Source organism: Monodon monoceros, unplaced genomic scaffold, assembly GCF_005190385.1.
Source record: "Monodon monoceros isolate NGI ecotype Baffin Bay Population unplaced genomic scaffold, NGI_Narwhal_1 Super_Scaffold_13, whole genome shotgun sequence".
Classification (NCBI taxonomy): Eukaryota; Metazoa; Chordata; class Mammalia; order Artiodactyla; family Monodontidae; genus Monodon; species Monodon monoceros.
Genome location: NW_021703769.1, coordinates 78,797,787 through 78,824,619, shown reverse-complemented (window position 1 = coordinate 78,824,619; position 26,833 = coordinate 78,797,787). Strand labels below are relative to the sequence as shown.

General features: G+C 45.8%; 1 protein-coding gene across 6 annotated transcripts in view; it reads left to right on the top strand.

The window, feature by feature from the left end:
- CUX1 (cut like homeobox 1) overlaps positions 1-26,833 on the top strand; it is a 372,981-nt gene that overhangs the window by 821 nt on the left and 345,327 nt on the right. For 2 of the 6 annotated variants that reach the window (XM_029219958.1, XM_029219955.1), the window contains exon 1: positions 97-884. The exons of 3 other annotated variants lie outside the window; for them this stretch is intronic. In XM_029219958.1, coding sequence (XP_029075791.1) covers positions 555-884 — 330 coding nt within the window. In that variant the 5' untranslated portion in view covers positions 97-554. Of the gene's footprint in view, positions 1-96; positions 885-26,833 lie in introns of those variants that run through there. One more of the 6 variants, XM_029219954.1, reaches the window with a different exon arrangement.

Genomic DNA, 26,833 nt, shown 5'->3' with positions numbered 1-26,833 from the left:
GGGCGGGCGTCCGCGCTACCCGGCCGGCCCCGGCCGCGGCCCCTGGCCGCGGCCCCCGGCTCTCAGCGGGCGGGGACCGCGCCGCCGCTCCCCCGCCAGGCGTGGGGCGCCCAGCGCGGACCCCGGGGTTTGTTTACGTCCGGGCGGGTGCCCGGGGGCCACCCGCAGACCCCGCAGCCGCCCCGCTCTTTTGTGTGCCTGCAGGAGCGGCGCGGAGCCGGCCCCTCCGCGGCCGGGGACCCCGGTAGGGGCGCTTGGGGAAACTTGCTGGGGGCGGCCGGCGCCGCGCACGCGGAGCCCGGGTGTCGGGTGTCCCGGGGGCGCGGGTACGGGCGCCGGAGGAGGACTGCAACTTTCTCCGAACGCAGGCCCGGCTCTGCGCCCGGTTGCGCGGTCTGTCCGGGCCGGGGGCGCTTGCTCCCCGGCGCCTGTCCGGGCGGTCCTTTCCCCGCGCCCAGGGGCTCCCGCGGACCCCAGTAAATACCCCCCACCCCCGCTTCTCTCTGATCCTCTCCTCCGAGGCCCTGTCCTCCCAGCAGGGCCCGCGGGGGGCAATGGACCGCGCGGCGAGTCCGCTTCGAAATGCCTACTCCGATCGGGTTGTCGAAACCAAAGCCCCCGGGGCCTCGCTGGACTGTGGTGTACCGGGCCGTGGTCCACGCGCCGAGCCCCGGGCGCCGAGGGGGCATCGTGCTGGGGCTCCACATCCGGCGCCCGAGCCGCAGGCGTGCCCAGGGGGCGCGTTCCTGCCTGCCAACCCCCACCCAGGGGAGCGGCGCGCCCTCGGGGTCCGCCCGGGACCTGCCAGCTCCGCGCTCGCGGCGCCGGGACGGCCCCGGGACTCTGCCAAGTGGATGTTGTGCGTAGCCGGAGCCAAGTTGAAGGTGAGCGGCGTGTGGGCCAGAAACCCCGCGAGCGCTGGCGGTGGGGTTGGCGGGGTGTCTGCGTCTTAGAGACCCTGGGCGGCCTGGCGCTCCGGGGCGGGGGTGTGGGCCCTCGGCGTCCCGCGGGGGACGGCTGTTGCTCCCAACTCAAAGGTGTGCTTTTGAAGGTAAACTTGGCCTAACTTTCCTAACCCGGAGGACTGGTGATAGTGACCTACAGTACTTTTAGAAGGAAAGCAAATGAACTCCAGATGCGGGCTTGTATGAAGTGAAGCGGATTGGATTAAAATGTATATAAACGGAGTATGACAACTTTAATTGTGTGTGCTTGTTTTCTGCTCTTGCCTACGTAAGAGCGGTAAAGCAGACTCAGTCGTTATGAAATTTTTTCAGATTTCTCACTTAACTAGCAAGAAGACTATGTGAAATATGTATTTCCGATAAGATTAAAACTTAAAGGAGTTCGTGTTTATTGACTAAAATAGATTACTCCAAAGTGTCTATTGTGTAAATTAGATTCCTGAATGTAATGAACACAGCTGAATGGCATTTTTGATAAATTGGTCTACCCTGTTTTAGTAAGAATAGCTCCCTTTTACCATAATTTAATTCCTGAGCTTACTGTAAAACCCGTTGTGGAGTTTTAGGAGACAAACCTTAATTTTTTTTTTTTCTTGTCTTCCTAAATGTGACATTCTAGCTTAACACCATTGCGGTTTCTTCTTTAAGCATCCTGGCAAAACTGCCTGGGAGGTGGATTTGGTTTCTAGGGACTTATTATATGAACTCTTTGACCCCGTTCCCCCCCCACCTTGGTGATTAGCTAGTTCTTCAGGGTAGCATGGTTAACTGTGTAACTTTACTGAAAAGTTTCCCTGTCAGTTCATGTGAATGCACTTTCAGATGTTCATCTTGAACCTTAAAAATTCTTTGTCTGAGCATCGTTTTTTTTACTGAGCAGCCATTGGCTTTTGGTGATAGATAAGGATTTGGCCTTCGATGATTTCCTATTGCCGCTTCATCGCCTGTTTGAAAACCTTCAGTTGCCTGTGGAACGCCCAAGTTCCAGGAGAAGGCTAAACTAGTTCTTTGGGCCCTGAAGAGGCCTTTTGAATTGATATCTAGTTTAGCGTCACCTCTATTCTCAGACAGTAAGTGAGCCAGTGGGACTGCAGTTTGAGAAGAGAGAATTCATTAGTTTCAGACTCTTCTCATCTTTCCAGAGCCCCTTACACCGAGATCCGGTTGCCTGCAGAGCCCAGCGAGGGTTGTGGTAAAGAGGCTGGGTCTCGGAGGGTCCAGGTGAATTGAGGCAATTGTGCCCCTGGCCACAATGCGGGGAGCCCCTGGCCACAATGCGGGGAGCCGGGGCTGAGCTCTGGGCCCTCTGCTCGGTCTGACTTGAAGCTGCCTTGGGCTGTGCAGTGAGTGCCCAGGAAGAGAGTTTCTGAAGACTGAGCTCTATTTTGTTTCCTTTTTAGTCCCAAAGTCTTGTTGGTATGGGAATTTCAGTGATCTGGCCTTGTTAAGACTAGTTGGACAAGTTTTTATCCTATCCCAGACTTGTAAAAACCAGGATTTTTTTTTTTTTAATAAGAAAACCACTATTGTATAAATTTGCCTTTTAAATACACGTTTGGAAAGAGGACACTTTCTAAAATGAGCTCATGTAACTCTGTATGTTAGGGTAGCTTTTTGCCAGTGCCTGGCTAGGGCGTTCGTTATTCCTACGTGGTGACTAGCCTTTCCCTTTAAGGAACCTCTGCAAAAGTAACCTTTAAATGTTTTCCTCTTTTTCAAAATAAGAAAACAATTTCATTTTTGCTGCAAGTCCATTTTCTGGTTGCTTTTATTTTGTTTTCTCCTGTTAAGGAAGTGTGTATGTTACCAGCCCTCCAGAACTCTTCCCTCTAGGAAGTATATTATTTTGATTAAAATATGTATCTCATCTAGGACCCTTTATATAATAATGAGTAAACAAATGGAGGGGTTCCACACAACTGCTGTTTTTGTTTTCTTGGTTCTCTTAATATCATTGTCTTTGAGATTGAGTGTGGGAAGGGGGTCATTATCAGTTGATTAAAGTTTTTTTTTTTTCCTTTTTTCTTTTTCTTCTATACAAAACTATGTGTAGGGTTTTTTTTGGGTTTTTGTTTTGCCTTTTTTTTTTTTTTTTTTAAAGGTGTAAGTCAGTGAAGGGGTTGAGTTACGCAGTACCTCCTGGGCAGTTGGGTCCATAGAGGCCCTCTTCTGCTTCCCCAATTTCACCCATCTCCTGCCAGTAGTTAGTGACGTGAAACGGACAGATTGCTAGTCCCCTCAGGAATGACTCTCTCCTAATCCACTGAGCTAACCTTAAAATTAAAAATACTGTCTGGTGAGCTGATGGAGCCCAAGACCTTTAGTGGCTGTTGAAGAAGTTCTCTGCCCTGTTGTATGCAATTCAGACGAACCCACTAGGGTTCATGCGGGGCTGGGGGGGGTGGTGTGGAGGGGGGCGGGTGTCCCTGTGCAGAAGCACCAGGCTGTGCTTGGAGACCCTCCACTCCGAGTCTACCTGGAGCAGTCGGCAGTCTAAACTGCTCCTGAGGCTGTGCTCACATTCTGTGTCTTAGGAGAGAAAACAGGGCTCCAAGTAGAAAATCCATGTGCCTTTCAGCTCCTTTATAAAAGCACAAGGAACATCCTCAGTGAAAGGAAGGAAGGACAGATTTGTTAGAGGAAAAGTTGTACATTTTTAAAAAGAGAAATTCATCGTGTGAAAAATCCTGCAGAGCTAAGCCAGATTCCTGCCTGCGCTTCCGTCTTTTTCAGGTCACACGTTTGGCTTCATGTAAGTGTCACATATTTAAAAGACAGGTATATCTGATGGACTGTAACATAAATGCTGACTAAAAGTTACTATAAACATTAAATATACAGGATCATATATTTTTAGAGATTACTTAAAAACCTATTTAATGTATTATACATACATTATATATATATAGTAGCTTTCCCTATGAAAGTTCTGATTTTCACAAGTAATTGTCAAAGATAGAAATTCGTGTATTTCATCCTGTTGTTTTGTCTGAAGCTCTGCATTATGGCTGCAGAGAGATAGTTTTGGTTTCAGCTGAAATTCCCCTGCCTTTGATTGTCTAAACCAGACCCTTAATCTTATTTTAACATACTTAAAATGTTCAGAAAACCCGGAAGAATTGTTTTGTATAAGTAGCAAGTGAATGTGGTTTAAACACTCAAGCAGTTCTGGTATCTAATTGGAAACAGGTGGAATTCTTGGAATCCTGTGTTTGAATCTTATTATAGCAGAGCACAGAGACACTCCTTACTTATGGCCACTCATTTTGTTGAAGCTGTTTAAAATGGGGCTCTTTGACCTCTCCCTGTGCCCCACTGCTGTTTACCTGGATGTTCAGCTGTGCTGGGCGTTTTAGGGACGGGATACCTGTGTGTGCTTGGACACCCAAGAGAACTGTGCATGTGTGGATCACGGAGTGAAAGGGGAACTTTAATGGCATAATTAGACGAGCGATTTAATATCTGTATTATATAACTAATAGAGCAAAGAGATTTGTGAATTCTGATTTAATAAGCATTTGTTGACATGAGCATTTGGGTACCTTTTCTTATACCCTGATAAACATTTCAAATTCAGAAAGAAATTACTTTCCCTAAGTACATTTAGAGATGTAACCTTAAATAGCAACCAAACCAAACCAAAAACCAGGTTAGGAGGATATTTCAATAAAATGTTCATGGTGGGGCCCTCTGAATTATCTCAGTCATTTTTCCTATTCTACTTTTCAAAGCCAGCTAATAGCCTTGGTTTTGCTTTATGTTTAAGAACCAAGTTTCGGCTGGTGTTTAGGTGCTGATTTGTGTCGAGCTGTCGGTTCTCACAGTCTTGGATTTGCTGAGCGGTAATCAGTCCTGCTTTTCAGCTCTGCTCTGAGAACGCTGCTAGAGGAGAACGGTCTTTGGCTGGGCAGGAGGTGTTCCTGCAGGGACTTACCTGGGATTGACGGGGTACCTGTGGCATAGCCTTCATTTGTACCATGGCTTGAAGCGGCTTTGAAGCACCTGGGCTAAGCACCTGGGATAATGTACCTGTGACTTAAAAAGTCTGTGCGCTACCCTGTTCATATAATGTGACATAGTTTGAAGGCGAACAGCTCTTCGGAAAGGCGTCTGATTTGTTGCAAACCCCATCAAGAACCTTTCCTTTGAAAAGTAAACAACTCTCTAATAAAAATAATTCTAATTCTTGCTGTAATTAAATTTTGATACGATGATGTTAGTGTGCAAAATAAATGTCAGTTTCTTCATTTGAATCTGAAGGCCTTTCCTTATGCAGGAGGCCCCGGGCAGGCAGCAGAATTTTTGTGTTTATTAGAGCCCTGGGCCAGGGGCAGCCTGGGAAGTTCTTCAAATGTATGATTGGTGGGATCCCTACGCAGAGGTTTCCCCCCACCCCATCCTCAGGAACACCATGGGACAGGTGACCGGAAAGGAGCGGGGTTGGGAGTGTTCAGTCCTTCCAAGAATTTATCCAACACTGCAGAGCCACTGGAAGAATAGGTAGGAGGTGCACGTGAAACTGACTAGATTCTGCTTCCTTCTTTGAGGCACTTGTGAAGTTGGGAACACCAACTATGTGGTCCACACCTTTTATAAGACACAAGAGGCCACAGCAGGGCCTACCCAGTCTTGCTTGTGGCCGACTCACTCAGCTGGCAGTTGAAATCCTGGATGCTTTTGACTGTGATTTGTGAAGTGAACGTCGGGAGAAATTACCAGAGCTCTCTCTGAAGCTTGTGCTCTCTTAGCATTACCCTGGGTATACCAGCATGCGGCCGTTTTCTTAGACATCTTTCTCTTTGACTGTGTTTATCAAATAAGTTAAGGCAGTTAACATTTCTTTAAAAAGTTAGGCATAGTTGTGCGGTGTCTTGAGTTTGGTTAAGGGAAAAACAGATTGACAAATTAGCTCTTTCTTAAGTGAACATTGCGAAATTGTGAGAAATAGAATGCCATTCTTACTGTCATTAAAATTTTATTTGGGTGTTGACAGCTTTTTGCCAAATGTAAGGCGTTCAGATCCTGTCCACCCAGCTGTAAAAAACAAAAAACCCAACCAGCTCAAAAGCTTCTTTCCAATTTTCCAATTTCCCCCAAAAAGCAAGATGGTCTTTCTTAATCACCAGGTCTCTTCCCTTAATAAACTGTTAACATTTTATTTTCTAACATAGTTTTATATTTTTAAGGCCCAAAAGAATATGAACTCATTTTAGGCATCTTGGTTCAGTTGTTGTTTTGGACCTGCAGGGGTCTTTGGTTTATTGCCACCTTCCCTTGGATTTTTAGAGGAGAAATTGCTGTTTAGATCAAAATAATTTGATGTAAAGCTAGTAAGTGACACCAAGGGTAAATCCTTGTCTTGAAGAGCTGGAAGATGCAAATAGAAGCAAGGCCGGTGAGCTGCTGGCAAAGGAAGGGCCGCTTCGGAGCCGCGCTCAGCCTGGGTGCTGCCAGCCGAGTGCCTGCTGCCACCCTGCTTGCCACTTCTTGTCCCTCTCTGAGCTCCCGCCCTGCCAAGCCTGTCCCCTCCTTCGTGTGACAACTGTTGTTGTTGTTGTTTTTTTAAAAGTATTTGTGGAGCTCCATTATTTTGAGATTCTTGGAAGAAAGATACTATGTAAATGAAAATTAAAAATAAAATTCTTGCTGGAGGGGATTGTACATTCAATTTTTTGATTAGGTTTGGAAAAGATTTTTTTTCTCCTTACCCTGAAAATAAGAACATTCTGTTGCTCCTGTCACCGTTTTTGCTTCATTCTGAAAGGTGTGGCAGATAATGGTGAAACGCATCCTTTATTTTCTGTTTTTCACCATGATAGTTGCCCTAGAACTTGAACCCATGCAGTTCTGTGTACAGTGAATTCTTTGTTTCACATTGCTCTACTGTGCCCAGCTGCCCATAGGACACAAACCTTTTAAAGGGGAAAAAATTTTGGGTCATCACCATGCAGAAGTTACAGCTAAAATATGTAGACCTGCAAATAAAATTCCACCTTCCCTTACCATTCACACAGGAAGAGGTGTTGTAAGTTGTACGTTTTTGAAACAGAAAGCTGTGAGAATCAGAGGATTCATGTAAACCAGTGTAGAAACCTCAGTTTACTGGAATTGCTTCATTTCACTTGTACCTCAACTCGTTTACATAACACAGTGTGCTGTCACACCGTTCAGCCAAGTCGGAGACAGGTCAGGTTCAGAGTCATGCTTCTGCTCCACAGGCATGTGTGGGACCCAGGAGCCAGACGGGAAGCCCAGGCTGCTGCCAAAGCGCCCTGTCCAGGTGACGTGGTCTGCCAGGGACCTCAGGGGCAAGCGCAGAGGACCAGTGAGGTGGCCAGGGCCTGGCGAGCACTTACCTTGGAGAGCAGCATGACGTAGGCAGGAAGTTGTCACCTGGAGCCGACCATCCCTGGGGGTTGGGGGAGGGGGAGGGACACATGCTCTTCCCCCCATGGTTCCTCAACCCTGGCACCCCAATTTGTCAGCATTGATATGGCATTGGAAGAGGAAGGATATTGCCAGTTATGGTTGAAAGTCATCGTCAGGAGGAGTAAGAAGTGGTTTGTTTTACGTTGCTCTGTGTTGGTATGTAATTAGGCTGTCATTTTAAGACACACTGATACTTTAATAAATCTTGTGTGTGCGTGTGCGCGCGCAGTTAGTTTTGAAGGCTGCTTGTATGTGAGAGCCAAAGCTTCCTAACTACAAGAGCTGAGTGTAGCCTTTACTTGTTTGAAAATTGTCTGAAACAGGTCGCGATCCATTATGTATGTGGCTGCCAGATGAATCTTCCCAAATCATTGATTTCATCATGTCATTCCTCTCCTTAAAGACCCACAGTGGCTCACGTTGGCACAGAATGGCGGCCACATTCCTTAGGAGGCAGAGTTCCTGACGGCTGTCTCCACCCCGCCTAACCCTTACCGCCCCCCCCCCTTAGGAGGATCCCAGATCCCCGCTCCACTGGGGAAACTCCTCCCTCTGCACATCTGAGTCTGCAGCCTAGTTTATGCACTTCTTCTTCATTTTCACCAACGCCAGGGGAGCCCCTGTGTGCCAGGCACTGTGATGCAGGGTGAGAGAGCCGCGGATCCCCGCTGGAAGAGCGGGCAGCCTGCTATGGGCAGAGGTGCGCCGGGTGGCTGGGAGGCAGCCGTCACGGAGCATGCGCGTGGATCGGTGGAGGGCTGCAGAGGATGGGCGTCCAGAGCCGGGTGGGGTGGGCAGGGAAAGCGCCCAGAGGCCGGTAAAGCTTGAGCCGAGTTCTTTGCACCTGGGGAAGCGTGGGAGAGGGTGTGCCAGCAGAGCAGTTGGGGGGTGGCCGGTGGTCGCTGAGCTCTGGCTGTCTCCTTTGCTGTTTCTGATGGCCCCCACATAGCACCCACTGAGCTTCCCAGGCACGCACCTGCTGTTCACTCTGCCCTCTGCTGTGGCACCCACCACAATTCTTGGCACCCAGCGAGTCCTGCTGCACGAGAACTGAGGGCGTCTTTTAGGGAGCAGTCTTGTGTATTTCTGATTTGGGACTCACTCAGTTAGTTTAAGAAAGCAAACGGAATTCTTCTTAGGATTGTGAAAGGTAGGCAGGGTATATTAAAATGGCTGTGTTTTGAAAGCTACTGATAGATACACACTGATAGAACATGTATTTCTTTTTTTATTCCCATTTATTAAACTGCTTCTTTGCAAAGTGACATATACGTTGGTTAAAATACACATAATTGTATTTGTGGCACATAACACAAAAAATTCACGTTTTTAAAAATAGAATCGGGCAGAACAATTCTTTGACAGAGATTTATTCTCTGACTCTGCTCACAGCCTGAATGGGAGGAAACTTCCCCATATGAATGGGGAAAGTTGGTATTGCAACGGTCAGGACTCCACCAATGCAAGAGACAGCGAGTAGCAAGAAACACGAAGGCTTGGGGGTCAGCGCTGGAGAAGCGTCTCAGGCGTGCTCGGCCCCCAGAAGCTGTCCCGTGGGCCTGGGCAAAGGCTCCCGAGCAGCTCGTTTCACAGCAGTGGCCTTCATAGCCTGCATGCTTTCTCTGCTTCTTCATTTACAAAGAAAGTACCTAGGGTATTTTTGTAGGGGTGACGTCAGTGTCCGGCTGCATCAGCATTTGCATGGATTTGGGGAAGTGAGGGCTGCCAGGACCTCACCAAGGGGGGGCGCTGAGAGGAGCCGCCATCCCTGGGGTCCAGCCTGGGTGGCTGATGAGGGGGGAGGGGGCATGGCCTGGTGTCCAGAGGGACGGGGAGTTGGCAGTGGAAGAAGACACGCTCCTTTGTTGGGCTTTGTGGGTTTTGGGGGGAGTGGCGGGAATTCAGGGGCTGAGCCCTGGGAAAAAGGAGGGGTGAAGTGCAGTGGAGAGGTTTTGCTGTTGAAGTCTCCAAGATGGGTTGAAGCCTGTGGAGGATTTGTTTGCGTTTTGGTTGGTGCTTGAGAGTTTGGCATCATTTGCGGTGGGGAGGGCTGAAGAATTAATCTGGTCCCCCCGCTCCCACCTTGTGTCTTAACTTCCCCATTTCTGGAGCTGGGATTGCAGTGTTGCTTCAGGAAAAGGCAGAGAAGAGAAGGAAAGCATTGGATTCCTCTTATTGTAGCTGGTTTTATGTCCACTAGTAACAAGACAGATGCTTAAAAAAATTTTTTTTTATGCCATATATATATATATGTGTATGTGTATATATATATATATATATATATATATATATGGTATCAGCTCTCATTTCCTGAGTATTGACCCTGGGCAGGATCTGGTTTAGGCTGTTGATTTCTTTCCTGTCGTCCACACCACAGTCCAGTGGAGGAGCTACGATCCGGGCTGGAAGGTGAGAAGCTGCGAGGAGAAGGTGGATGCCTGGGGCTGCCTCTGTCCCGTCCACACTTTCCCTGCCACCCCTGCTGTCCCTGAGAGGAGCTCTCCCTTGAAGCGGGGTCGTCGTGATGAGGCGACAGGGGGAGCAGAAGGGGTCCCCTGTCCACAAGCTGCCCGGGATGAGCTTGGGGGTGGGTGAGTCACTTAATGTGAGCAGCTGGGGATTGAGTAGAGTTTCTGAGGTGCACATGAAGGTACTTGGGTGACCGGTGGACAGACACCTTCTGGCCAAGGCCTCGCCGGATCCGAGACATTTTCTAGAGCCTCCCCTGCCCTGAGACTTCAGAGTCAGCTCCCAGCAATAGAGCTCCAAAGAGAATTATCTGAGAGAGAGTCCTTCCCCAGGCAGTGAGTACTCCCGTTAGCAAACTTTATCTTGATAGTAGGGGTACAGTTCCAGCGTTGGGCTGAACATAACCCTCCTTGTGTCACCTGCTGCCCTCAACGCCCCATCTGTGCACAGAGCAAATTTGTGGGAAGGGTTTTGGGGAAATGGAAGGCAGGAGAGAGGCCTGATGGTGGGGCCTGGGCGGGCGGGACGGAGGGAGGGAGGGAGGGAGGGAGGGAGGGAGGTAGCTGGCTCAGGGGAGGCCAGGCACTGTCCAGCAGAACTGCCCTGAGCACTGGGCTGTGGAGCATGGGTCTCTAACCAAGACTGTTCTCTGACACACCTGGCCTGATGCTGGTGCTGGGGAGCAATTCGCTGTGAGATGCTAATATTTGGCCAAGACGAAACCGCCCCCCTCAGCCCCTGGGAATCTAGTTGCTTTAGCCACCGTAGTGATACTGGATTCAAATCCACTCATATCACCCGAAAAGCCTCAACCACACAGGGTTTTGTTCCCAGTTGCAGGTGAAGGCGGTGCTGGGGTGTGTTCAGTAAGAGGCCGGCTCCGTAAGGGGTCTTCAGGTGGACGTCCAGCCCTTGATGAGAAGCCTGGTCGGCTGACACGCCTTACTTTCCTCAAGGAGTCCTCATGGGAAAGCTGAGCGTTCAGGCTACTCTGAATTCACGTGATTATCCTGCAGGCCTGGTTTTTTGGAGATGATGCGGCTTGTTTTGTAATGAAGTTGTACATTTAGTAAGAAAATATGCGCAAAGGTGCGCTGGTCTCAGAAATAATGCAGCATGTTTGAGTGAGGGGGTTTGCAGTTTTGTTTGTTTTTTGAATGACTCATTCTTTTTCGTAGACTGTTGGGGCCTCTCATTCATTCATTTATTGAGCGGGTCTCCGTGGTGCCCAATGTCCACACTGGATCCTGTTCAAGCCCCTGGGGTACCAAGAGGACTGAGCCCGCGGCCCCGCTGGTCAGAACTGCAGGACACAGGGCATCCGCAGGCATCAGGTTCGGGGCTGGGGGTGTCTGATGTGTGCAGAGGGCAGGACAGGGGCCTGGAAAGATGGGCCTGGGACTGACCTCCTCTGTGAGCCAGGCGCTGTTCCAGCACAGCCTTCTAGTGACCAGAGCAGCAGGACGTCCCTGCCCTCAGGGAACTTACGATCTAGCAGGGGAGACAGAAAGTAAACACAGAAGGAATAAGTACGTTACAGAGTGCAAGTGCGTGCCCAGGGCCTGGGCCCAGACAGCCTCTGTGCAAAGCCCTGCTGAGTCAGTTCTGTGTTCTGAGGGCCCTGAGAGATGCTGCTTTTAAATGCGAGAGGGCCAATTCAGCACTCAGAATTGTGTTTAGGAGGATTCTTCCAGAAGCTCCTTAGGACAGGCTGATCAGAGGGGGAGGGGGAGGGGTGGTGAGGGATGGAGCTGGGAGGGTAGGACGTCCTAGTCCAGTAAGGGGTGGAGAGGGACTGGGCCAGGAGAAAAGATGCCAGGTTGAGTGCTGGTGGCCGAGGGAGGAGGCGGTGCCCGGGTCCTGGCGTGTCCAGGGAGGCTGCTGGGGTCATGGTGGCCGTGGCAGAGATGGGCCCAGTGAGTGGCATTTGGACAGGCCTTCTGGGGGAGAGGCGTCAGCTGAGGAGACTGGGGCTGGGGGAGGGGCTGGGAGCAGTGCCTGGAGGAAGGAGTGGTCTTCAGGTTCCGGTAGATGCTGAGCGGCCAGCAGGCCTGTGTCACCTGGTGCCTGGTGCTGGCCCTTCCAGAGGTGGCCCATGCACACAGCCGCTGGGCTGGACCCCAGAGGTTGATTAAAAGCAGGTGGGGTGCCGTCCGCCCTACTTGAGCGTTGGGTGTGACCCAGACATGCATGGAGTCAGCCCTTCGTTTCTTTTATTCATCCCTATTTGCTTTTTGTCGGTAATCCTTTGTAATTCCCTAGTTTCATGGTGTAATTTTAATGGAATTAAACTTGAACACTTCAATTTGTAATTAATTACGTTCGGCTTCAATTACAATGACTAATTATAACGTGATACCTGGTGGCAAGTCAGGTACGTCCTGCTGGCCGGTTCCTGTCTGTCAGCTATTGAGATGGCCACTCTCTGTCACCAGGGTTGCGGCTGCCTTTGGGGCTGCCCGGTGCCTCTGTCCCACCCCACAAGGGGCAGCTCCAGGACCTGTGAGGTGTGCAGCATGCGGGAGGTGCAGGGATGAGGGTGGTGGGCGGGGAGGCCTGTTTTAGGACGCAAAGGCTCAAACTTGTTTTCAGGTCAGAGAGCTAGGAAAGCAAGTCTGGGGGAGGCCGCACAGGAGGAGCAGGGCACTACTGCGGGATTCCTCTACTTACTCTGGGATATTGGAGGGAGGTCGCACTTAAGTCAGTGTGAACACGGCCTGAAGAACGGGCAGGATGGTTTAGGGAGAAAGGAAAAGGTGCAAGAACCACCTTGGGGTGAAAGAAGGGGGTGGGGTGGAAGCCAGGTTTAAAAATGTCACTGTGGGAACTATTCCCAGGTAGCCAATGTGCAGGGCTCTGGGACCAGTAAACTGCCTCAGACCTCACGATGGAGCTTTGTGTTTGTGGGCTTCCTCTTTACATGTGGTGGTGGTTTTATTTTGTGTTAGGAGGAGGGGGTCTTGCTGAGAAATCTGTACCCCGATCGACCGTTGCCCCTGAAGCTGGGCACTCCCATCTCCCGCTGATGGGGAATGGCAGCCCTTCCCAGAACTGGGCTGGGGGGTGCATGTTCGCTCGAGGGCGCCATGGTGGGCCTCCCGTCCCTACCCGCACAGCCTCAGTCTCCAGACGCTCCTGCCATCCTGCTGTCCTCCAGGGAAGCTTCTTGGAATGGACTTTCAGCAGTGGTGCCCGCGGGTGGCATCCAGTGTCCGGTGGCCTGTTAATTTGAGAGGCTCAGGGCATTTTTTCAAAAGCAGATTCTTATATCTGAGACTAGGGAGGTTTTCCTGATGCTCATCTGTGAGTTTTCTAGCATTTCCTGTTGGGATCGTGCTGGCCAAGGGGCTGTGTCAGAAGCGCAAGCTGAGGCGGAGTTTTCAGTTAGGCCATGAGGGCCCCTAAGTGTCTTACGGATTTCTGTTCTTTAAGGGAGAGTTTGTTTTACACTTCGGAGAGGGAGCGTGATGGCGCAGCACGTGCTTGGAAAACTTTTCCCCGTTGAACATGCTGCTTGCTGTCCTGGTGCACAGGGCAGCTCCCTGGACATGATGCCTGATACCTCTGCTCTGTTACTTTTTAAGATAAAATTTATATAAAACTCACCATTTTAACCTTTTTAAAGTATACAATTCATTATTTTTTGGTATATTCACAATGTGGTGCAACCGTCACCACAGTCTAATTCCAGAACGTTTCCAACACCCCATCGAGAACCCCATACCTGTCAGCAGTCACTCCCCACCTGCCCCACGTCCCCCAAGCTCTGTGTAACCTTTAATCTACTTCCTGTCTCTGTGGGTTTGTCTATTCTGGGTATTTCACGTATAAACGGAATCATACAGTATGTATGTGGCCTTTCGCGTCTGGCTTCTTTCACTCACTGTGATGTTCTGCCGGTTCATCCATGTTGTAGCAGGTATCACCACTTTGTTCCTTTTCATGGCTGAATAATATCCCATGGTGTGGATATACAACTTCTTGTTTATGCTTTCATAAATTGATGGGCATTTGGATTGTTTCCACTTTGGGGCTAGTATGAAGAAGGCTGCTGTGCACAACTCTGTGTAAGTGTTTATGTGACCATAGGTTTTCAGTTTTCTTAGGTATATACTTAAGAGTGGAATTGCTGGGTGGTAGGTGGTGACTCTGTTTAACGTTTTGAGTCTGTTACTTTGTGGCTTCTTCCCTGTAACTCCTGTTTTCTCTGGGGGTGCTTATTTTAAGGCCCAGACTGTTGTTCCATCTTAACTCTGTTCTGCTCTGGTCTTCCTCTTGACTCTTTCTCGGGTGCCTTACTGATGGGGATCACCCCCCCCCCCCCCGGGACCACTGTTACGTGCAGATGGATTGTGGAGAGGCTGGGAGCAGTTTGAATGAGAGCACACACTGTTGGCCGCCCCCCTCCCCTCATCTCCCCCCTCCCCGCCTTCCCTCCTTACTCACCAGCAAGGGGCCTCTCCCGTGGCCAAGTGTGCTGGGTATTTCACTTCATTTTGGCCAGAGAGATGGGGACTGTCAGGCAGATTTGCTTATGGTGCTGCTTCTTTGATAAAAGGCGACGAGCCAGGACAGACTGCCATTTTCTGCCTGTGAACACGCCTGCGGGAGAAGAGGCTGCCCAGGCCTGCTGCCATCATCTTAGCACCAAAGGGGGAAGCCCAGGATGACGGCAACCACGGAGGACGTGGAGCAGGAAGGTGGCGGGAACCTGGGCCCTGGCTCCTGCAGCCGCCCTCCCCCAGCTCTCTGTGATGCCAAACGAGCATTATAGCTGAAGTCCAGACCACAGGAAGTTTCTCCTGACTGCTTTGTCTGGGTGTGGACATGCAAGTCATGTTTTCTGAGATGCGCTGGTCCTGGCTGAAGGCAGACCTGAGGGTGTGTGAGAAGAAAGTGAGCGCTTGAAGCTCTCTTTTCTGATAGCAAGCAGAATCCCATTTGCCAAGCCAGATGTCCTTCAGTACTTTAGATCCAGCCGATAAAGCACTGAGCATTTAGAATGGTTAATATAAGTTAAGTACAGTTAGAAGCTGGTGTAAATTGTGAATGAAATTGACAGGTTCCATAAGTTATAGCAAAATACCAAATCTTCTTCAAGTAGAAGATGTATGTGTATCTCTGTGGGTCTGTCAACCCAGACAGGTATATCATCTTACCTCCTTGGAAGAGAAATGAGGGGCTGCTATCAACCCAGTTCACTATAATTCTGAAAGTTTAGGGACATCTTGCCAGTTGTTTTATGTCAAAGATTGAAATCCTTAAGTCAAGTTGTAAGAACTTTAACGCTCTCATTTCTTTTTTTTTTTTTTTTTGTGGTACGCGGGCCTCTCACTGCCGTGGCCTCTCCCGTTGCGGAGCACAGGCTCCGACGCGCAGGCTCAGCGGCCATGGCTCACGGGCCCAGCCGCTCCGTGGCATGTGGGATCTTCCCAGACTGGGGTACGAACCCGTGTCCCCTGCATCGGCAGGTGGACTCTCAACCACTGCGCCACCAGGGAAGCCCCAACGCTCTCATTTCTATACTATGGGCAGGAAAGATCAAACCCCTGTTTTCTGCCTGCCTTCAGGGCGTGTGTGTGTGTGTGTGTGTGTGTGTGTATGTGTATGTGTCTTGTGTGTGCATGTGTACACACACGTGTGTCTCCCCCCACACGAGTTGCAGTAATCACTTCTCAGTTCACAGCACATCATGATTCATCTTACTAAATTTTTTCTCCTTTCTGCTCTATCCCCATTTCTAGTCTCCTCCTCTCCTCATTCTAACGTGTTTAATATGCCTCTATTCTTGTAAAGTATGTGGCCTGTTTTGTATGTATAAGTAGTTATAATTCATAAGCGTGGCATCGTGCTATAAATCTTTCTCTCCTTCCCTTTCACTTCTCACTGTTTTTGAGATCTGTCCATGTTACCCCCCATAAATTTCATCGTTCGTGAGAGCTACATCGGATTCCACCTTAAGAATCCACTTGTCTTAGTCAGCTCAGGCTGCTGTAACAAAATACCACACACAGGAGTGGGCGTGGGTTAAATAGCAGACATTTATTGCTCACAGTTCTGGAGGCTGGGAAGCCCAAGGTCAAGGTACCTGCAGATTCAGTTCCTGGGGACAGCCCTCTCCCTAGCTTGCAGACAGCCATCTTGCTCTGTCCTCAACATGATGAAGGGTCTTGAGAGAGAGTGAGTCTTTTCATAAGGACACTAATCCCATCATGGGGATTCCGCCCTCATGACCTCATCTAAACCTCCCAAAGGCCCCACCTCCAAACACCGTCACATCGAGGACTAGGGCTTCAACATATGAATTTGGGGGACACACCATTCAGTCCCTAGCACCACTCTAGCTCACATGTCCACTTCCCTGGGGATGGCCCCCTTTGGTGACCTCGGGCATCATTACACGTGTCTCCTAACAGATGCCCAGGAGTAAGATTGCTGAGTCCCAGGGTGAAAAGTGTTCTTAATTTCACTGAGCACTACCAGATTGCTCCCCAGAGTGCTGCACCATGCTTCTCTCCCACAGCCTCATTAGTGCTTCCTAGAGACTTTTGCCATCCTGATGGTTTTGAAGTGGCACTTCAGTGTTGTGATTTTTCTCTGGTCACCGGTAAGTTTTCTACTTTTATAAACCTCATTTTATACTTGTTTAGGTTTTCAGATTTACATTTTTGTAAATTGTCTCGTCATATATTTTATCCCTTTTTTCTTTTTTAAAATGGTTTACTGTCCTTTTGTTGATTTGCAAGAGTTTCTTGTATGTTTGCATGCTAACCCTGTGTTGGTTTTCATGTTTGTAAGTATATTCTCCCCGTCTTTCACTCGTTTTGTTGATTTGTCTGTAGTGTCCTTCAATAAACAGAAAAACCTAATTTTGATGAAGTCAAATCTATCAATTTTTCATTTCAGTCTTGTTTGAGAAAATCTTTCCCCACTCAAGATCGCAAAGATACTCATACTTGGACGGCCATAGAGATTCGTTTAGATTTTTAGGTTGGAGATTTTTTTGTGTGTAGAATGTGAGATAGTCAGTTTTTCCAGCACCGCCTGCCAAGTGGTCCAGTCTCCTACCCGGTGATTTGGGAAGTTACCTCCACTGTATGCCAAGTCCCCATATACACGTTGGGTATGTTTCTGGGTTGTTCTTTTGTTCCAAAACCCTATGTGTTTCTTCTTGCACTGGTGCCACACTGTTTTAATTTCGTGGCTTTATACATGTTTTACTTTCTGATCAGGTGAATTTGATCTTTGCTTTTCTCTTTCAAAATATCTTGGCTCCTCAAGGTCTGTTATTCTTTTGTGCCCATTTCTATCAAGTTCCCCTTAAGTTCTGCTGGAGTTATATTGGATTTGGATCAAATATACAGATTAATCTGGGAGAGAATTAAGAACTTTCAGGTTGTCCCGTGACCGAGAATATTTCTCCATCTGCTTAGGTCTTTCTCCAGAAAGGTTTTGAGCCTTTGTCATTAGGTTAATTCCTAGTTCTGTACAGTTTCTGTAGTATTGCGAACAGTGACTTTTTTATTCTTAAATTTTTTTCTGATTAGTTATTGTGGTGTGGAGGAAAACATCTGTTTTTGTTCACTGATTTTGAAACTGGCCAGCTTGCTGAATCTCTCATTGGTTTTACCTAGTTCACTTGAATCTGTTGCATTTCTCTGGGGAGGATATCATATGCAAAAAAATGACACTTTTGTTTGTCCCATTCCTTCGACTCCTTATACCAGAGTGACTTGTATTGTCAGCTGGAACCCCAAGGACTCTGTTGCAGAGTGGTGATGGGGCTTTGCCTCTTCTTTCCTAGTCTGAGAATGTGTGTAATGGAGATTTTTGATAGCAGCTTTAATCGGGTTAAGGAACTACAGGACTCCATTGTCTCCACTTTTCTGAGAGCTTTCATCATAAATAGGTGTTGACCTTTTCCTTTAACTCTATTCATGTCTGGGTGATCTTTATCCCTCAGTCCATGAATGTGGTAAATTACAGTGATTGATGCTCTGATGTTGAAGCATCCATTGCGTTGTTTGATCAACCCTTCTTTGTCTTGTATTTTAAAATATTGTTGGATTAGATGTATAGTTGTCACATCTGTGTTATTAAATAAAATTGGGCTACAATTTTCTTATTCTTATCTGGTTGGAATTGAGGTTATGCTGGTCTCATAAAATGGGTTAAAATGGTTTTGGAACCATTTGTATAAGATGAAGATTATCTGTATCTGAAATTTGATAGGGCTCACCTGTAAAACTGTGGGACCTGAGCCTGAGAGTGTGCTGGGAGACATTTATCATTTTATTTTCCTTGTTATTAGTCTATCTGAGTTTTCTGTCCATGGACTGATTTTGGCATTTTATAATTTTCTAGACGTGTATCCATTTCATCTAGGCTTTAAGTTTTATTCTTGTGTGATTGTTCATAGTATTTCCATTACTTTTGTAAATCTGTTTTTTGGCTCTTGCTACTTCATTTTTCTTTCTGCATCTGTATTTCTGAATTTGTCTAAAACTTGTTTATTTTCAGGCTCATGTAGAGTTTTGTTCATCTTACTAATCTTTAAAGAAAACCCAGCTTTTGCTCTTTTTAACCTCTTTGTCTCTATTTTTTGTTTACGTGGCTGACTTCTCACCTTTATTTCACTGTTGTCTCTTTGAGGTCACGCTCTTTTCCTAACTTCTTTTTTTGAAGGCTCAGCCTTTTAATTTAACTTCTTTCTCATTTTCTGATAAACATATTCAAAGCTGTAACATTTCTTCTAAGTATTACTTTAGTGGTGGTCCACAAATTTTGACCTGTAGTGCTTTCATTTTTCACTTTGTAATTTTGTATTTATTTTGTAATTTCCATTATAATTTCCTTTTTAACTGAAAGGTTATTTAATAGCGTACATCTTTTAGAGTTTTGACATTTTTCTTTAATAACTTTTCTTATGCTGTTGATGTCTGTTTTTATTGCATATGGTCAGAGAATATAGTTAACGTGACACTGACTCCCTTGGAACATGTAAGAGGACTTTTGGTGCATATACACAGAGTGTGTTTTTGTGAATGTTCCACACGTGCTCAAAAATAATGTGTTTTTTGTTTGGGGATACATTTTTCCCTATATTATTTTGAGCTTTTTCATGTTACTTAATTCTTCTGTATCTTAGTTTTTTTCTTACAGTTTTGACAGCTGTCATGTTATATTATGTTAAGGCTATATTGTTAGGTGCACATATGATTGTTATCTTTATATCTTCCTGATTAATTGTTCCCTTTTCTGGTGTATATGTAGACTCTTCATCCTTTATGATGTTTTTCACCTTAAATTCTATTTGTTTTGTTGTTAAAATTATTCTTTTTGTTTGTTTTTTCCTTTGTTTTTAGTTTCTGTTTGCCCGATAAAGCTCCTTCTCTTTAATTGTTTCCAATCTTTCCATGTGCTTTTGCTTTAAATATGTCTATTATATGACGCAGGATCTTGTTTTTTAAACCCAGGATGAGAGTCTGATTAGTGAATTTAACTCACGTACATTTATGAAAATTGTGATTATATTAGGGCTAATGCAATTTTATGTTTTCTTTTTTACCATTCCTTTTTGGGAGGGGGTTCTTCTTTTAAAAAAAAATTTTATATTGGAGTATAGTTGATTTACAATGTTTTGTTAGTTTCAGGTGTACAGCAGAATGATTTAGTTATACATTTATGGGGGTATCTTTCCTTGTAATGTTTCATCGGGGTGAATTTCCTCTGCTGGATTTTAAAATTGTGCAGTCTATTTTATTCTTCTGAAATTCAGAATCTGGATTATTCCTGAAATTATTAAGACCCATCCATGTGTTTATTTTTTCCTATCAGTTTCTAAAGTTTGTCAATACCTCTGTCCTGTTTCCTGTTTCACCAGCCTCCCTTCTCTCTCTTCTGGTTTTGACCATATGCTCATTTCATGTTCTTGTTCTTGAACTCTGCCGTCACTCCTCAGGCTGTTGGACTAGTTGGTCCGTCTCTTCTAGTGCTGGCTGTTTTTCCCTGTGACCTGTTGTTGCCTAGGCCCCAGGGTATCAGCTGATTCCTTGCCCTGGGTGGGGAGGAGTTTGGTGGAAAGGGGTGTGCCCAGGGTGGAGGGCTTAGGCTGGGTGCAGTCGGCCCCTGGGGCGAGCTCTTGGTGCCTTGCTCCAGCCACAGCTTTTCTCCTGGGGCTGCCTCCCTCTGATGTTATTGCCCAACCTGCACTGTGTTTCGGGATCCCCTGGGGGAGGGGTCACCCGCAGAGATTCTGATCCTGCTAGTCTGGGGTGGGCACTGGTATTTTTTTTCAAAGCTTCTCAAGACAGGAGTGGGCTATGATATAGACTGGCTATGGTTGATCAGTGTTGAAGCTGGGAGATGGGTGCTTAGGGATTCATTATACTCTTTGTTTACGTTTGAGGTACTGTCTGTGTACAGCTACAAGTCTGATTACCTCCTGGCTGAGACTGACTTGACACTGACCCTTGGTACAGGATAGAGGTGAGGGGTGGGGAATGAAACCTAACAAGAACCTGTGGGGCTCCTGGGCAGGAAGCCTTTCAAACAGTTGCTAATCAGGGAAGGGAGGGGATGCAGAGACTAGGGAGGAGCGGCCAAGAAACAATAGTGCAGCCTTGGGGCAGGTCCTGGTTTCCCCCTCAGGAGATACACAGAACAATATCTTTGAGCTCTTTACAGAACTAAAACCCCCAACAAATGGAAGATGTTAGCATTCTTCATTCCAGAGAAGGTCACAGTTTGATAATCCCGAAAAACTCATCAGGAGACCACCTGGGACCAGATTAAATGAGCTGCAGGCCCTGCACATACCGTAATCTTTTTCAGCAACCCGCCCTTGAACCATTGCTATATAAAACTCCTCACCAAATCCTCCCGGTTTAGGGTTTAGGGACACGGGTTTTGTTTTTTTTTTTTTGCGGTATGCGGGCCTCTCACTGTTGTGGCCTCTCCCGTTGCGGAGCACAGGCTCCGGACGCGCAGGCTCAGCGGCCATGGCTCACGGGCCCGGCTGCTCCGCGGTATGTGGGACTTTCCTGGACCGGGGCACGAACCTGCGTCCCCTGCATCGGCAGGCGGACTCTCAACCACCGCGCCACCAGGGAAGCCCGGGACACACAGTTTTGAGGGGCACGAGCCTGCTGTGTGCCCCTTTGCCTGGCAGAGCAATAAAGCTATTCTTTTCTACTTCACCCAGAACTTTGTCTCCGAGATTCGATTTGGCACTAGTGCGCAGAGACCGAGTTTTCCACGTCAGGAATAGAAGAGGCTAGCTGGGGCTGCCAGACATTGACGATGACTTATGTGGCATGTATTCTATTTCTCTTGGAAAGCGCTGTTTCATCTAGACCCTGGTTCTCCAGTGGTCCATGAACCAGCAGCAGCAGCAGCAACTGGGAACTTGTGAGGAATGCAGAGCCTCAGGCCCCACCCCAGACGGACTGAGTCAGAATCCACATTTTTATGAAATCCTAGGTGATTCATATGCACATTAAAGTTTGAGAAGCACTGGTCTAGGTCTTTTTAAAGGGATGGTTGGTTTCATTTAATTCCTATTTTAATAGAGTGACTCCTCCCTTATCATCCCAGTGGAGCTTTCCAGAACAGAGAACTGCTCAGAACTGCTCAGCCAGTGCTCTGAGCAGCTAGGAAAAGGTGCACACCGTCTATGCGGTTATGCAAGGGAGGCCCTCAGGCCCTCTCCCAAGCCTGTTTTAAATCAACCTCCTTTTTCTTTCTTTCTTTTTTAACATCTTTATTGGAGTATAATTGTTTTACAGTGTTGTGTTAGTTTCTGCTGTATAAGGAAGTGAATCAGCTATACAGATGTGTATATCCCCGTATCCCCTCCCTCTTGTGTCTCCCTCCTACCCTCCTTATCCCACCCCTCTAGGTCACAAAGCACCGAGTTGGTCTCCCTGTGCTATGCGGCTGCTTCCCACTAGCTATCGGGTTTTACGTTTGGTAGTGTATACATGTCCATGCCACTCTCTTACTTCGTCCCAGCTTACCCTTCCCCCTCCCCATGTCCTCAAGTCCATTCTCTAGTAGGTCTGTTGTCTTTATTCCCATCTTGCCCCTAGGTTCTTCATGACCTTTTTTTTTTTTAGATTCCGTATACATGTGTTAGCATATAGTATTTGTTTTTCTCTTTCTGACTTACTTCACTCTGTATGACAGACTCTAGGCCCATCCACCTCACTACAAATTACTCAGTTTCATTTCTTTTTATGGCTAATATTCCATTGTGTATATGTACCACATCTTCTTTATCCATTCATCTGTTGATGGACACTTAGGTTGCTTCCATGTCCTGCCTATTGTAAATAGTGCTGCAGTGAACATTTTGGTACATGACTCTTTTTGAATTATGGTTTTCTCCGGGTATATGCCCAGTAGTGGGATTGCTGGGTCCTATGGTAGTTCTATTCTTAGTTCTTTAAGGAAGCTCCATACTGTTCTCCGTAGTGGCTGTATCAATTTACATTCCCACCAACATTGCAGGAGGGTTCCCTTTTTTCCACACCCTCTCCAGCATTTATTGTTCGTAGATTTTTTGGTGATGGCCATTCTGACCTGTGTGAGGTGATACCTCACTGTAGTTTTGATTTACATTTCTCTAATGATTAGTGATGTTGAGCATCTTTTCATGTGTTTGTTTCATGTGTTTGTATATCTTTGGAGAAATACCTGTTTAGGTCTTCTGCCCATTTTTGGATTGGGTTGTTTGTTTTTTTGATACTGAGCTGTATGGGCTGCTTGTATATTTTGGAGATTAATCCTTTGTCCGTTGCTTCGTTTGCAAATATTTTCTCCCATTCTGAGGGTTGTCTTTTCGTCTTGTTTATGGTTTCCTTTGCTGTGCAAAAGCTTTTAGGTTTCATTAGGTACCATTTGTTTATTTTTATTTACATTTCTCTAGGAGGTGGGTCAAAAAGGATCTTGCTGTGATTGATGTCATAGAGTGTTCTGCCTATGTTTTCGTCTAAGAGTTTTATGCTGTCTGGCCTTACATTTCGGTCTTTAATCCATTTTGAGTTTATTTTTGTGTATGGTATTAGGGGGTGTTCTAATTTCATTCTTTTACATGTAGCTGTCCAGTTTTCCCAGCACCGCTTATTGAAGAGGCTGTCTTTTCTCCCTTGTATATTCTTGCCTCCTTTATCAAAGATAAGGTGACCATATGTGCATGGGTTTGTCTCTGGGCTTTCTATCCTGTTCCATTGATGTATATTTCTGTTTTAGTGCCAGTACCATACTGTCTCGATTACTGTAGCTTTACAGTATAGTCTGAAGTCTGGGAGCCTGATTCCTCCAGCTCCATTTTTCTTTGTTAAGATTGTTTTGGCTATTTGGGGTCTTTTGTGTTTCCATACAAATTGTGCAATTTTTTGTTCTAGTTCTGTGAAAAATGCCATTGGTAGTTTGATAGGGATTTCTTTAAATCTATAGATTGCTTTGGGTAGTATAGCCATTTTCACAGTGTTGATTCTTCCAATCCAAGAACATAGTATAATCTCTCCATCTGTTTTATCATCTTTAATTTCTTTCATCAGTGTCTTATAGTTTTCTGAATACAGGTCTTTTGTCTCCTTAGGTAGGTTTATTCCTAGGTATTTTATTCTTTTTGTTGCAATGGTAAATGGGAGTGTTTCCTTAATTTCTCTTTCAGAGTATACAGGAATGCAAGAGATTTCTGTGCATTAATTTTGTATCCAGCTACTTTACCAAATTTATTGATTAGCTCTAGTAGTTTTCTGGTGGCATCTTTAGGATTCTCTATGTATAGTATCATGTCATCTGCAGTGACAGTTTTACTTCTTCTTTTCCGATTTGGATTCCTTTTATTTCTTTTTCTTCTCTGTTTGCTGTGGCTAAAACTTCCAAAACTATGTTGAATAATAATGGTGAGAGTGGGCAACCTTGTCTTGTTCCTGATCTTAGAGGAAATGGTTTCAGTTTTTCACCATTGAGAATGATGTTGGCTGTGGGTTTGTCATATATGGCCTTTATTATGTTGAGGTAGGTTCCCTCTGTGCCTACTTTCTGGAGAGTTTTTATCATAAGTGGGTATTGAATTTTGTCAAAAGCTTTTTCTGCATCTATTGAGATTATCATATGGTTTTTATCCTTCAGTTTGTTAATATGGTGTATCACATTGCCTGATTTGCGAATATTGAAGAATCCTTGCATTCCTGGGATAAACCCCACTTGATCATGGTGTATGATCCTTTTAATGTGCTGTTGGATTTTGTTTGGTAGTATTTTGTTGAGGATTTTTGCATCTGTGTTCATCAGAGATATTGGCCTGTAATTTTCTTTTTTATGTGACATCTTTGTCTGGTTTTGGTATCAGAGTGATGGTGGCCTCATAGAGTGAGTTGGAGAGTGTTCCTCCCTCTGCTATATTTTGGAAGAGTTTGAGAAGGATAGGTGTTAGGTCTTCTCTAAATGTTTGATAGAATTCGCCTGTGAATCCATCTGGTCCTGGGCTTTTGTTTGTTGGAAGATTTTTAATCACAGTTTCAATTTCAGTGCTTGTGACTGGGCTGTTTATATTTTCTATTTCTTCCTGGTTCAGTCTCGGAATGTTGTGCTTTTCTAAGAATTTGTCCATTTCTTCCAGGTTGTCCTTTTTATTGGCATAGAGTTGCTTGTAGTAATCTCTCATGATCCTTTGTATTTCTGCAGTGTCAGTTGTTACTTCTCCTTTTTCGTTTCTAATTCTATTGATTTGAGTCTTCTGCCTGTTTTTCTTGATGAGTCTGGCTAATGGTTTATCCATTTTGTTTGCCTTCTCAAAGAACCAACTTTTAGTTTTATTGATCTTTGCTATTGTTTGCTTCATTTCTTTTTCATTTATTTCTCATCTGATCTTTATGATTTCTTTCCTTCTGCTAACTTTGGGTTTTTCGGTTCTTCCTTCTCTAATTGCTTTAGGTGTGAGGTTAGGGTGTTTATTTGAGATTTTTCTTGTTTCCTGTGGTAGGATTGTATGGCTATAAACTTCCCTCTTAGAACTGCTTTTGCTGCATCCCATAGGTTTTGGGTCGTCGTGTTTTCATTGTGATTTGTTTCTAGATATTTTCTGATTTCCTCTTTGATTTCTTCAGTGATCTCTTGGTTATTTAGTAGTGTATTGTTTAGCCTCCACGTGTTTGTATTTTTTACAGATTTTTTCCTGTAATTGATATCTAGTCTCATAGCATTGTGGTTGGAAAAGATACTTGATACGATTTCAGTTTTCTTAAATTTACTGAGGCTTGATTTGTGACCCAAGATATGGTCTATCCTGGAGAATGTTCTGTGAGCACTTGAGAAGAAAGTGTATTCTGTTGTTTTTGGATGGAATGTCCTATAAATATCAGTTAAGTCCATCTTGTTCAATGTGTCATTTAAAGCTTGTTTTCCTTATGTATTTTCATTTTGGATGATCTGTCCATTGGTGAAAGTGGGGTGTTAACATCCCCCACTATTATTGTGTTACTGTCGATTTCCCCTTTTATAGCTGTTTGCATTTGCCTTATGTATTGAGGTGCTCCTATGTTGGGTGCATAAATATTTACAATTGTTATATCTTCTTCTTGGATTGATCCCTTGATCATTATGTAGTGTCCTTCTTTGTCTCTTGTAATAGTCTTTATTTTAAAGTCTGTTTCGTCTGATATGAGAATTGCTACTCCAGCTTTCTTTTGATTTCCATTTGCATAGAATATCTTTTTCCATCCCCTCACTTTCAGTCTGTATGTGTCCCTAGGTCTGAAGTGGGTCTCTTGTAGACAGCATATGTACAGGTCTTGTTTTTGTATCCATTCAGCCAGGCTATGTCTTTTGGTTGGAACATTTAATCCATTTACATTTAAGGTAGTTATCGATACGTATGTTCCTATTACCATTTTCTTAATTGTTTTGGGTTTGTTTTTGTAGGTCTTTTCCTTCTCTTGTGTTTCCTGCCTAGCAGAGTTCTTTTAGCATTTGTTGTAAAGCTGGTTTGGTGGTGTTGAATTCTCTTAACTTTTGCTGATCTGTAAAGATTTTAATTTCTCAATTGAATCTGAATGAGATCCTTGCTGGGTAGAGGAATCTTGGTTGAAGGTTTTTCCCTTTCAACACTTTAAATATGTCCTGCCACTCCCTTCTGGCTTGCAGAGTTTCTGCTGAAAAATCAGCTGTTAACCTTATGGGGATTCCCTTGTATGTTATCTGTTGCTTTTCCCTTGCTGCTTTTAATACTTTTTCTTTGTATTTAATTTTTAATAGTTTGATTAATATATGTCTCAGCGTGTTTCTGTTTGGGTTTATCCTGTATGGGACTCTCTGTGCTTCCTGGACTTGATTGACTATTTCCTTTCCCATGTTAGGGAAGTTTTTGACTATAATCTCTTCAAATATTTTTTCAGACCCTTCTTTTTCTCTTCTTCTTCTGGGACCCCTGTAATTCGAGGGTTGGTGCGATTAGTGTTGTCCCAGATGCTCTCAGACTGTCCTCAATTCTTTTCATTCTTTTTTCTTTATTCTGCTCCCTGGCAGTTATTTCCACCATTTTAACTTCCAGCTCACTCATCTCTTCTTCTGCCTCAGTTATCCTGTTATTGATTCCTTCTAGAGTATTTTTTGTGATTTCTTTTTTTTTTTTTTTTTTTTTTTTTTTTGCGGTACGTGCGTCTCTCACTGCTGCGGCCTCTCCCGCCGCGGAGCACAGGCTCCGGACGCGCAGGCCCAGCGGCCATGGCCCATGGGCCCAGCCGCTCCGCGGCACATGGGATCCTCCCAGACCGGGGCCCGAACCCACGTCCCCTGCATCGGCAGGTGGACTCCCAACCACCGCGCCACCAGGGAAGCCCCCAGAGTATTTTTAATTTCAGTAATTGTGTTGTTCATCACTGTTTGTTTGCTCTTTAGTTCTTCTAGATCCTTCTTAAATGTTTCTTGTATTTGCTCCATTCTGTTTCCGAGATTTTGGA